This window comes from Anopheles funestus, chromosome 2RL, assembly GCF_943734845.2.
Source record: "Anopheles funestus chromosome 2RL, idAnoFuneDA-416_04, whole genome shotgun sequence".
Taxonomy (NCBI): domain Eukaryota; kingdom Metazoa; phylum Arthropoda; class Insecta; order Diptera; family Culicidae; genus Anopheles; species Anopheles funestus.
The window spans coordinates 74,915,861-74,928,695 of NC_064598.1; the positions used below are offsets into that span (position 1 = coordinate 74,915,861).

At 45.2% G+C, this 12,835-nt stretch overlaps 2 protein-coding genes across 7 annotated transcripts in view; one reads left to right on the top strand and one right to left on the bottom strand.

Moving 5' to 3' along the window:
- Positions 1-1,973: 1,973 nt before the first annotated feature.
- LOC125774963 (uncharacterized protein K02A2.6-like) lies at positions 1,974-5,583 on the top strand. Its single transcript, XM_049445338.1, has one exon. It carries the CDS (start codon positions 1,974-1,976, stop codon positions 5,283-5,285), a length of 3,312 nt encoding a protein of 1,103 aa, XP_049301295.1. The 3' UTR covers positions 5,286-5,583.
- Positions 5,584-6,409: 826 nt separating this feature from the next.
- The window catches only part of LOC125761112 (voltage-dependent calcium channel subunit alpha-2/delta-4), a 57,697-nt gene continuing 51,271 nt past the window's right edge, over positions 6,410-12,835 (bottom strand). For 5 of the 6 annotated variants that reach the window (XM_049421965.1, XM_049421969.1, XM_049421967.1 and 2 more), the window contains 12 exons: positions 12,169-12,692; positions 11,998-12,095; positions 11,818-11,933; positions 11,489-11,694; positions 11,163-11,371; positions 10,849-10,881; positions 9,130-9,237; positions 8,921-9,034; positions 8,693-8,840; positions 8,009-8,629; positions 7,779-7,935; positions 6,410-7,705 (listed from right to left, as the gene is read on the bottom strand). In XM_049421965.1, coding sequence (XP_049277922.1) covers positions 7,521-7,705; positions 7,779-7,935; positions 8,009-8,629; positions 8,693-8,840; positions 8,921-9,034; positions 9,130-9,237; positions 10,849-10,881; positions 11,163-11,371; positions 11,489-11,694; positions 11,818-11,933; positions 11,998-12,095; positions 12,169-12,692 — 2,519 coding nt within the window. In that variant the 3' untranslated portion in view covers positions 6,410-7,520. The remainder of the gene's footprint in view (positions 7,706-7,778; positions 7,936-8,008; positions 8,630-8,692; positions 8,841-8,920; positions 9,035-9,129; positions 9,238-10,848; positions 10,882-11,162; positions 11,372-11,488; positions 11,695-11,817; positions 11,934-11,997; positions 12,096-12,168; positions 12,693-12,835) is intronic. The other variant, XM_049421970.1, reaches the window with a different exon arrangement.

Genomic DNA, 12,835 nt, shown 5'->3' on the forward strand with positions numbered 1-12,835 from the left:
AAATGATTTTGTTTTTCATTCGCTCTTTAAGTCAATAACAAAATTATCGAATTTGTGTGATAGACCTTTTTCTCGTTATGTTTTCTTTTGTTTCTTTTAATGTTCATCCATGATAACAAACACAAGTACCCAAACTAAGCTCGTTTCATTTCACACATCGTTCAGGTCATAGAATTATTCAACTAGCGCAAGCCAAGACACAAGTGAAAGTATAATTTTACTAAAATCTTCTCCCTATTCCTCCTTTTTAGTCGATGACAGGAGTGACAGGAGGCTATGACAACTGACAGCAATGGAACGGAGTAGTATTGGCTAAGATTTTTGTGGGACTCTTTTGCTTACCGTTTTGCCATTCCACAAATCCCACCCCAAACATAGGGAAGAATTTTGTTTTATGACCTGCATAAATGGTTTTAGCACAAAATGCTTGTTTAAAAACCAAACTTTACAAGCTTTATCCATTCGTGTATGTAACATAATTGTTGTGTTGAGCACCCCTGCAGCATCCGAGGCGATCCCCGAGGCACTCACCGATAATCTAGCGTTATCGTGTAGATGAGTGGCCACCGTTCGGATCGTAGTCGCATGGACCGAAGCGACACTCGACCATTCCCCCACGCTCACGACGGACGTACATTCTTGCTAGTGTTTCGTTTCCTTGCTGATCTCTTGTTAATAAAAGTGGTTCTACCAAATTACGTACATAACAGTGGCGACGAGGATTTTAAGATCTTATTTTCATTACACTTTTAGTTCGAAAGGACAGTGAACCCAGTGCAAAGATTCCGCTCACAAGGAAGCGTCGCAGGATGCAAGAAGAAGAAGCCGATCGTCGAGCGTCGCAAAGTTGGCAAGACGCATTAGCCCCATCCACCTCACAACCACCAGCTCACACAGAGCGCCATGACGCCCAAGCGCAGCCTCCGCAGCAGCCGCAATTTGCTCAACAAAATGGTGCCTTACCACCATTTTCGACGCTACCGCAAATGAACATTCCCACCGGACAGTCGGACGCTAATTCGCAAATGTTACAAATTTTGCAGCAACAGATGATAGCTCAGCAGCAACAGATGGCTCAGCAGCAACAAATATTAATGCAACTATTGCGGCAACGGAACGATCTTACAACTGGCGATACCGGACAGGAGAAAATTTTAGATTCCTTATGTGGTCATATTAAGGAATTCAGGTATGATGTTGAAACTGGTGCTACATTTGCGGCATGGTATAAAAGATATGAGGACCTTTTTCAAAAAGACGCTGCACGTTTGGACGATGAGGCGAAGGTGCGATTGTTATTGAGGAAGTTAGGAACCTCTGAACACGATAGATACACCAATTACATTCTGCCTAAACACCCACGAGAATACATACTCAGTGAAACGGTCTCCAAGTTAACGGCTCTTTTCGGCACCAAAGAATCCCTATTGCACAAGCGTTTTAGGTGTTTAAAGCTGACGAAACTTCGGTCGGAGGATTTCGTTATGTTCGCGTGCCGAGTTAATCGTGGAGCCGTAGATTTCGAACTGGGGAAACTGACGGAAGAACAGTTTAAATGTTTAGTGTTCGTATGTGGTATAAAGGAAGAAGAAGACGCTGACTTCCGAACACGCCTCTTACGTCGCATCGAGGAACAACAGGATGTAACGCTTGATCAGCTCTCCGCAGAATGCCAGCGCATGACAAATCTTCGACACGACAGTGACATGATTAAAAGTGACAAAGCCGAAAAAGTGCTGGCCATTAAAGAAAATACGCATCGACAAGACCGTCCACCGAACAAAAACCAATTCAATGAGGCATCCAAACCGAGCCGGCCCTGTTGGTTATGTGGATCTCCGCATTGGACTCGAGAGTGCACGTTTAGGACGCATAAGTGCACACAATGTGGAGTTATAGGTCACCGTGAAGGTTATTGCAACCAACAAAACAAACTACCCCAGCGCACAAGGCCTTTCGTAAAGTACGCTAACATGCGCAGCGTTACAATAAACGTGCATAACATTCGAGATCGACGAAAATACGTGAACATCAAGCTCAACGGCAGCCAGGTGCGTCTGCAACTCGATACGGGATCCGACATTTCCGTAATAAGTCGTGACCTATGGAAAAAGATTGGTAGCCCACAACTTACACCACCATCTGTAATTGCGAAATCGGCTTCGGGTGATAAACTTGGAATTCTAGGAGAATTCGAAGCAAACGTAGAGGTTTCTCAAAAGAAGCGTCAAGCCGTCATTTACGTCGTAGAATCTGAGCTGGCACTACTAGGCACTGATCTCGCTGAAATTTTCTCGCTATGGTCGTCTCCCATCGATGAGTTTTGCAATAACATCTCAAGCGCAACGATTGCACCAGAAGCGATTTTAAGAAAATTTCCATTGCTTTTTCAACCTTGCATGGGGATATGCACAAAAGCTGCCATCACGCTGCATCTGAAACCCGATGGCCGTCCTGTGTTTTCACCTAAGCGCCCCGTGGCCTTCGCGATGCGTGAAGCAGTAGAAGCCGAGCTGGACAGATTGCAGAAATTGAACGTGATAACTCCCGTGGAGTACTCTGAGTGGGCAGCCCCGATCGTCGTCGTGCGGAAATCGAACGGCAAATTGAGAATTTGTGGAGATTACTCAACCGGCCTGAACGCAGCCCTCCATCCACACGACTACCCATTGCCACTCCCGGAGGACATCTTCGCAAAACTGGGTAAATCAACCATTTTTAGCCAAATTGATTTATCCGATGCTTTTCTGCAGGTCCCAATCGCTGAGCAAAGCCGACAGATGCTCACAATAAACACACATAAAGGGTTATATCTATACAATCGCCTGCCGCCAGGGATTAAAGTAGCGCCAGGTGCCTTCCAACAACTCATGGACCAAATGCTCGCTGGAATGGAAGGAGTTTCATGTTATATGGACGACATAATCGTCGGAGGACGGACTCAGAACGAGCACGACGAACTCCTCAGTGAAACCCTCAAGCGCATTCAAGAATACGGTTTCACAATACGCTCAGACAAATGCTCTTTTAACAAAAACCAAGTGCGGTACCTTGGTCACATCATCGATAAGCATGGCATCCAACCCGATCCAGCAAAAGTAGCGGTCATAAAAGATCTTCCTCCTCCACACGACATCGCCGGCGTTAGATCATTTCTAGGCGCCATAAACTATTATGGAAGATTCATTCCAAACATGCGAAGCCTGCGCTACCCATTGGATAATCTTTTAAAAAACGACACTACCTTCAATTGGTCCCCAGAATGTCAAAAGGTGTTTGAGCAGTTCAAGTCGCTACTAGCTACAGATCTCCTGCTAACGCATTATGATCCAGGACGAGAGATCATAGTATCTGCTGATGCGTCATCCGTTGGTTTAGGTGCAACCATCAGTCACAAGTTCCCCGACGGAAGCTACAAAGTGGTCCAACATGCATCTCGCGCTTTAACGGAGGCAGAAACAAACTACAGCCAAATTGACCGTGAAGGCCTGGCTATAATATTCGCTGTGACGAAGTTTCACAAATACATCTTTGGACGTCATTTCTGCCTTCAAACGGACCATAAGCCACTACTAAGAATCTTTGGAAGTAAGAAGGGCATTCCAATATACACCGCAAATCGTTTACAGAGATTTGCTCTAACCCTTCAGTTGTACGATTTTGACATACAGTATGTATCCACGCATAATTTTGGTAATGCAGACATCTTATCACGGCTCATAAAACGACATGACAAGCTCAACGAAGACTATATCATCGCTAGCATCAGTTTAGAGGACGACATTCGATCAGTTGCAGTTAATTCGTTAACCCCATTTGTTCTGAGTTTCCGAGAAGTAGAGAATGCAACAAAAACGGACCCGGTTCTACAAAAGGTTGCTCGGTATATAAAGGAAGGATGGCCACGAAACAGCATTTTCAATGGTGATCTGGCACGTTTCTACGCCAGAAAAGACGCACTATCTATAGTGGACAACGGTATTTTATTCGGGGAGAGAGTGATAATCCCTACAGCTCTCCGTCAAAGATGCCTTCGCCAATTACACCATGGCCACCCAGGTGTACAACGCATGAAATCGTTGGCGAGAAGTTACGTCTATTGGCCGTATTTGGACAAAGAAATTACAGAACTTGTTGCAAATTGCGGAGCCTGTGCAGCTGCAGCCAAATCGCCGCCGCACTCCATTCCTGCGCCATGGAATGAAGCAACTGCCCCATGGCAACGAGTGCACATCGATTATGCAGGCCCTATCGACGGTTATTCTTTCTTGATAGCAGTCGACTCTTTCTCTAAATGGCCTGAGATAATACGGACAGCCAGCACAACGTCTACAGCGACTGTACGCATTTTACGGAGCCTGTTTTCTCGCTATGGCAACCCAATCACTTTGGTCAGCGACAATGGCCGTCAGTTTATTAGTGCTGAGTTTGAGGACTTTTGTACCACAAATGGAATAGATCATCTTACTACCGCCCCGTTCCACCCGCAGTCCAATGGCCAAGCGGAAAGGTTTGTGGACACCTTTAAACGGGCGATAAAGAAGATTTCGAGTGACGGAACTACCATCGAGGATGCACTTGAAATATTTTTGGGAACCTACCGTTCTACGCCGAACCCTCAAGTTCCAGAACAAAAAGCACCAGCAACGATTATGTTTGGGAGACAAATCCGTACGTGTTTAGAGTTGATACGTCCAGTTCCTAGATCTGAAGTCAAAGATAATATCGAGCCACATCGCAGTTTCGTTCGAGATGATCTTGTTTATGCTAAACTTTACGCACGAAATGGCTGGAAATGGATCCCAGGCAGGGTGATAAGCAAATGCGGAAACGTAATGTATAGTGTAATGACAAATGACCAGAAGATAATACGCAGTCATATTAACCAACTTCGGCGACGAACCGCAGATAATACTAACTCGATGGAGCAACGTCTTTTACCTATGGACATCTTGCTGGACGCATGGAACCTGCCATCATCATCGGTCGCAGCATCCACAGCGCAATCATTTTCGGGTGACCCGATATCGCAACCATCCGGTTCGTGTTCAAACACGCCAAATTCATCAACCCCGCCGGCTACACCCATACCTTCATCATCGGTTCCCATGGACGCAGCGGTACCATCTTCGTCCCAACCTGTCGAACCACACAGCCCCTCATCCCCGTCCAACAGGAGCGGCCACCAGCAAGGATCGTGTGAGACGGAACAGCAGTTACCGCCACGCCACTCCTCTAGAGATAGAAGAGCTCCGCGTTGGCTCGACCCGTACCTGTTATCTTAAAAGGGGGAGATGTTGTGTTGAGCACCCCTGCAGCATCCGAGGCGATCCCCGAGGCACTCACCGATAATCTAGCGTTATCGTGTAGATGAGTGGCCACCGTTCGGATCGTAGTCGCATGGACCGAAGCGACACTCGACCATTCCCCCACGCTCACGACGGACGTACATTCTTGCTAGTGTTTCGTTTCCTTGCTGATCTCTTGTTAATAAAAGTGGTTCTACCAAATTACGTACATAACAATAATGATCACAAACTAACATTTCGCTAAGCCCTTGCTTTTGTAAATTACAATTTTTCTTACACACACACACGCGCACACACACGCTAATCTCTGCAATGGATGTAGTAACCTAACACTAACCATCGTACCAAGGATGATGGTGATGTTTGCTACTACTGCTGCTGCTGCTGCTTTCTGCTATCTGTATTGGTGCAATTTACATTTAGCTACATTTAGCTACAACCCAAGAATACTGGCAGCCTATGAATAGGCCTTTTAATGTAACCGGAACTATAGTAACTGTTTTTAGTACAACCCACTGTCCGTCTTTCGATTTAAGTGTAGTTGTTCTGCCTTTGTTTTGTCTAATTGTTCCTGCCCTCGGTCACTTCGTGAGACTTCATAGTTTTCCTTTCCTACCCCCTACCATGAGTATGAGAAGTTGAATCTAGTAACTTGCCTAAAGATGAATTAAAGTGATGAATTGCAATAGTCGGGCGTTCGCATTACGCCCATCTTACACACGCACGGTTCGTCTCATACGTTGTCTAATGTTTTGCTTTTTTTTTCGTATTGTCCAGAAGTTTTACTTACCACACATTTGACCACAACTCGAGCATATGGTCACTGGGATTTTTACCTTTTTTTAATGTGATTTACTTTAGTACTTTAATTTTCTTTTTTACTTTTGCGATCATCACATCGATTCCCACCCGATTCGATGGTGCGTAAGTTTTGCTGCGTAAGTACCCAACTTATTACTTATCCGTGAGTATTATTACTGGTATGTACAAGTAAAATTTGGAATATATCTTACAGTTGTTTTTTTTTACTTTTGTTTTTTGGCCGTATTGTGTTTGTTTTCTTGTCCTGTTTCTTTATCCCTTTCTTGCATGATTTGGTCAAACATTAACGATAGACGATGAAAGGTTATTTAAACCAAAAACAAAGCACATCAGATTCGCTTCTGCCACTGCAAATGGATTAAGCTATAAAGTCCACCAAAAACAAAGAACGATTCATAGCACGAAAGCATTTCATGTCGCTAATTCTGTCAACTCAAAACAGAATATTGTCAACCAGGAAGCTTTTTCGCACACCACACCAAACAACGTGGCACAAACAATACGCATCGTCTATCATTTACCATCTCTAGTTTGCAAAATTGTTTTTCTAACTCTTAAGAAGAAGAATCCTCTATTCTTCGGGTTAAACTTTCGGCGTGCATCTCGCACAACAAGATTGCCTTCTTTTGCTACAACATCCACCATTAGTGTAGTTCCGTTTTTTTTTTACTCTCTTTTCCCTTTTTTGCTCTGAAACGCTTGACGGAGGTTACCATTTGATCTGTAATGTACAAAAAACATTCGGTCCATCTGCACACTGGCAACAGTTGCTTACACACGATCACTTCATACATTCAGCCAGACAAATGGTTAGTTTATGGGGTTTTGTTTTAAAGGTTGTTTTGCCAACGATGATGGATCAATGATGGATGGTAGGTATTTTGCCTTGTTTTTTTTTTGTCTAACGATTTTTTTCCTGCCTCTGCAGCCGAACTGTATACATTTATAACGTTTCCTTAGCATAGAATAGTATGAGATTCTTTCGGATAGCTTCCGAGCACACTGTCTCGTTGGTGCGCTTGTCCGGGATGTCTTTAACGCAACTTGCTTGTTTACACACTTCCACACACACACACGTTCCTAACGCCATAAAAACTGAGGCCGTACCTCATCCTACCTCTTACAAACGGAAAGTCTCATCGCAAAACGGAAGCATAACACAAAACATAAACATCATACAGCCGTAACGTAACCACCTCCATCTTAACGTGCCCGTATTTTGCATACATCAACCAGTGGCAGTCTCATGCCACTCAAAAGAATTGCAGGGCTGCCCATTTGGTTTTGGTTTTTTCCACCACCTTCCGTGCACTATATAATTTGGGGGAGAAAAAACAACTCCAACTCTGTCGAACCACTTTAAAATGTTACTGCCATGAACACTTAGTATCACGCGCTGGCCAACACCCATATCACAATAAAGGTAGCTATCGTCGAGTAAAGGGACGCACGGAACAGTGTCGTGGCCGTACCACACTGCTTAATTTCGATCTCTTCCGGATGGTAGCTGATGCATTTGCCCGGACGCTTTCGGAGCATTTTCTCCTTGGCCATACGACGCACACCGCATGCGCCTGCGATGCGAAAAGAAAAACGGGGGAACATGTGTCAGCCGGAAACAAACTACAATCGTTCCGAAATACATACCCGCTCCGCCAACGACCTCTTGCGGCTCGATATCCAACTGTTTGGAGCCACAGGGACACAACACATCCACTACGAGCAGAATGAGATTGCTGTTCGGTATTTTTTGCACACTAAACGGACGTTCACATCCCGACGAATGACAGTTGGTGAGCTTGCCCTAAGTAAACAAATCAGAAATTTAGTACACACTGTTTGACCGATGTACTAAGCCATGTACTAAAATCCCTTACCTTCAGTGGGTTGTTTTGTCCACTCGAATTCAAACGTTCCGGTTGCAATACATACAGGTCCGTTTTGAGGTCACATGGCCGGGCATGTGCAGGATCCGGTGCAACACGCGGTCCCGCCTGGGTGTGGGATCGTTGCGGTGTTGGAGTAGATCGTTGATCGTAATCCGGCGTCGTCACGTCACTGTGTTCTGGTGGTAGATCATAATCCGGTTGCTCATAGTCGTACGTATCTTCATCCTCTACATCATCAGTACCGTCGTAGTTGTAGTTAGTGTTCTGCCAGGCCTCGATTGGAGTCGGCAATACGGATAACCAGTATGTGGCGAATGACACAAAGTACTTCAACAGCCACGACATCGGTCGCACAGGTTTTAATGGTTCCCCGGCCCCAGTATACGGGTTGTCCCGGTCGGAACAGATACCCTGATAGTCCATCAGTGGTACTCGGCGATAGATGCGATCCTGTACCAACGAATCCATAATCGTACCATCGATCTGACCGAAGAATTTCCCCGTATGTTCACTACGCTCGGACAGTATGACGAACCCATTGTCATCGAGCAGGTAGCAATCTAGCTCGTCCGAGGCGCAATTTTTCTTGCAGGTTGTCGATGCGGTACACTGGAAGAGATAAACAGGACGATAAAGAACTTGACTTCCCGAAGCAATAGAAGATAGTGTTACCTTTGACGTAATGTTGATAAAGTGCTTGAACAGTGACTCGTGCAAAAACTGTAATCCCACTACGGCAGCCGGTGCCTTATGGCCACGATGATCGATGAATATGGCGTGACTTGCAGTCACCAGCGTGGAGCTGTTCTTGCCCGAATATCTGCAAGCGAAACGATGGATGAACTATTTAGTACGAGAAAAATCTTCCACACACCATGAACAGTGGGTGCCACACTTTACCCCGAATTAAATGGAACACTAAACACGAATCCTTCCGGTTCGGTCGAGTACAGATCGACCGCACGCTTGTACCAACTCATGTCCATTGCTCTCGCGTTCGTTTCGCTAAAGTGTCTGCAAAGCGGTTAGTTACAGTAATCACGTATTATTAACGACCCTTTTCCTGATACGATGGAACCGGCATGTTTGCCACGGTGCCTGCCACTTACTGTTCCGACGAATCCTCCGAGTGCGGTAAATGATCAATCCAACGCAACAGTCCCGATCGCGTTGCCACAAACGTTGTCTTCACGCTGAACATGCTGAATCCAAGCCGACTGGCGGTCGTAATACCGCAAACCAAAGTGTGTGTGTTCCGGTAAGTGTGCGTGTTGTTTGGCACGAGTCCAGCCGGCAAAAAAAAAGAAGTGAAAAGGAAGAAACACCAGTTAAAGTACTTGTTGAACACGCGTCAGTGAACATATTCCCAACGGCACACGGTTCGCCATTATTGGATTATCTTTTGGCGACAATCTTTTCCAAACCAAGCTGCTAGAGGAACTCTTTCACGCTCTTTTCACTCTTTCTCTCTATCGTGCCCTTTTGTCCCTGGTCGAGATGCAAACAACAACCCTTACAACCGATTTTTCGGTGCTTTATTCAATTCTACTGAGGATGGGGCGCTTCCCATTTCCCTTCAACCTCAGTAGATGCCCGATATCTGACCGCTAGCCAATTAAATATGCATGCGTTCTACACTCAATTTCCCGTGTTTCCACTCTCTGCACCGGCGTGTCAGTTGCCGAAAAACAACCCCAAAAGCAAACCAGCCCGGACCCTTACCGGTCGTAAAAAGCAAAGCCCTGGTACGCTCATCGGCTCACTGCCAATTCATTATCCCGTCCGGCTTGACTAATGATTACGGTTCGCTTTGCCGGTGGCCAATCGCAAGAACACATCGCTGGTCCAACGGAGTCGTTTAAAGATTCAAGCTTCCGGGCCCTGGAACACGGTCCAGCATACTTCATGCACCAAACCCCGGAGGGGTTACGTTTCTCCTTTCCCAGGAGTTGTTTTAATGGGTGAAAAATTTAAATTAATTTGCCCACCACACCACTTCATTTGCCCGGCACTCATAATGATCATGATTAGTAACCATCAACCCGAGAGGTACCGCCGGGATGGGATGTTGTGTATGTGTATGTGTGGGAGACCAAAGGACAGTGAGACAGAAAAGCAGGATAAGCTTCATTACGGTGTGTACTGTTCGCGTGTACTTCGGAAAATCCCTTCCATTCGTGGGATGAGAGGTACGTAATGGGAACATGCTGGAAGCTTGAAGTGCAAGTGGACGGAGATGAACTGGACCCGTGTAAAGGTTTCCAGCACATCGTTAAAACCCCGTCGGAGCAGTAGAACGATTTGACCTGATCCGTTTTTTCACCGTCCCGTTTCTCATGTGCCATTGAGCAAATTGACTTGCGCAAGTATTTTCTAATCTTACTGTATCTTGTGCATTGGGAAGCTTTCTATCGAATATAAAGTTTTACCAACATTTCGTTAAATAGTATTTTCCCCTTGGTAGTTCATTGTTGAGTGTTGAGTTCACTGATTTACGTGTGTAAGCCCCTAAATTTATGCATTTTTTAGTAACAACGATGCCTCTTAGCGCTCATTACACTTTCAAAATAGAATCGATGTATTATAATTGCGTACTTTTAGGCGTTTTTTGCAAGTAATGTCCGAAAGAGAGATACATCTACATCTCAGACCGTTATAATCATCTCCCCTATTGACGCTATTCCAACCATACTTATCCTGTTATTTATATTTCAAATAATAAAACACTAATAACTAATGCAACCCCAGCAGCCAAAATAGCCGTAACTCGTGAAGCAAAGAGAAATACAAAGAAACGAAACGGATAACAAGTTTTGACTCAAGATTACCTGTGCAGCAATGCCATCAACGTGGCAATAGGGCTATAAAGTGGTGAATAGAAATCAAATGGTTTTTTTTTGCAGATAAAGGAAGAATAAAAAGAGGGCGAAAAAAGACACAAAAAAGACACACCAATACGGACAGGTTGCAGTGCAAAAAGAAGAGTGCATTGTTAGTAAATTATTTTTCTCCCTTGCTGTGGTGCATGTTTGTGCTTATAAGAAGTTATAAAATTGAAATATATTATTGTGTGCGTCATAGTGAGATCGGTTCACTATTTTACACACTGATCGTAAGCAGAAGATATGCGTATATGACCTACCTTCGATCTTCCTTCCTCGATGGATGACTTGGCGTACGATCTAGTCCATCAGTCACGATCGCATCTCGTACAAGGCTCTGGACGAGGGTACGGTCGCAATAGTACGGTTCCGCTTTGCGTGAACCTTGCGAGTTAAAATGGTGCTGAGCATAATGCCCGACCGGAATACCACCGTGTCCATGGTGTGGTTGTGGCGATCGGGGACGTACCTAGAGAGGGTGCATTGTAAAGATTTAACCACAAAACAAAGGGTGAAAACAAGAATAAAAGATTCCCGTTAGTAGATGCATGCCAAGTGCCTCATTCCACACCGTTCTATCGCTTACCGACATCCACTTCCAGCCGGGCCTGCCGACACGGGCCAAAAAATGGATCACCTGTTCCTCGGGCGTATCGAAACTTTCATCCTTATCCCGGTAGGTGGACTCCTCCGTACCCTCGCCAGTACCGTCCGCATCCTTCAGACTGTTGTACTCGCAGTACACCCAATCGGGATGTACCTTCCAATTGTTACCCTTAAAATGTTCGGTCACTGCGAGAAAGATAGAAACCAGGGAGAACATATTTAGAACAAGAATTAGATCTACCTTCACTTGGTAGCTTTCAACAGATACCAACAGATGGACAGCATTTATGTACTAAAAATCCTACTCACCATTAATATGAGAATGCCTAATCTCCTGCTGGGCATTCAGTTCATGAACACCGTACGAATCGGGTAAGGCAATTCCCAACGAGAAAGGTGTACCATCAATTGGGCCATAAAAGTATCTGCAAACAAAGAAAGAACATAAGTTGCTAGTACTATGCACGCTTCAGACCATGATTTACTTACTTCTGAAAGCGCAAGGACACACGCTTCATCGTGTCCAGATGCGCCAGCACAGTGAGTTCGTTCTCGCCTTCCTTTTGCAGAACCATCTCATTGCGTAGCTGGAATAAATATCAATTGTACATTAGACGCATTCTATCAGGTTTCATGTGTGATAGGGAAGAGTTCCCTTACCTCCTGAAGCGTGTTGGCATATCGCTGATCATGCCGCTCGTTTATGGTGTTACTCGGATTGTCCACCTCCGGTAACTCGACCTCAGTTAAATCGACCGAATTGTACTTGTGCTTCAACGTCGCACTGTACTGATCGTTATCGCTCAGTGGCCTCAAATCCGGATGACACAGCACCCGTCCATTATTGTCCACAATGAACGCATACCCATTCACGCCCAGCTTGTGCTGGGGAATCATCTTCTGGATCTCCTCTATAGGGACGTCCGTACCAACAACACCGAGCAGATTGGCGGCCCTAGTCGAATGGTTTCTTCGATCAAACACTGGCGTCGAGACGGTAGTAACCAGCTTGCGACGGTTTTCACTCTCTCGCCCAAGTATACCACTACGGCCGCCCATAAATACTGGACTCCAGTGTACGGGATGGTCGGCTTGGTATAGAACCATCGGGCGTGCCATAACTAATGCATATTCCACCACCTTCTTCCTTGCCTCTTCGGCACTGTTTATCTGTGCGAAGAAACCTAAGGAGTAATAAAAAAAAACACACACCGTCGAAGTGTTACTATGAAACACCCTCTATAGAGTATATAATTTCTGAAAAATCGTTAAAAGATCTACACTCTTTAAGCTTCATCATCCGGCTGTGAACTACGGCGGAAGACTT

What these genes read in the sequence shown, in the direction of transcription:
- LOC125774963 (XM_049445338.1), top strand. Translation starts at nt 1,974, where the DNA reads ATGCGCAGCGTTACAATAAACGTGCATAACATTCGAGATCGACGAAAA.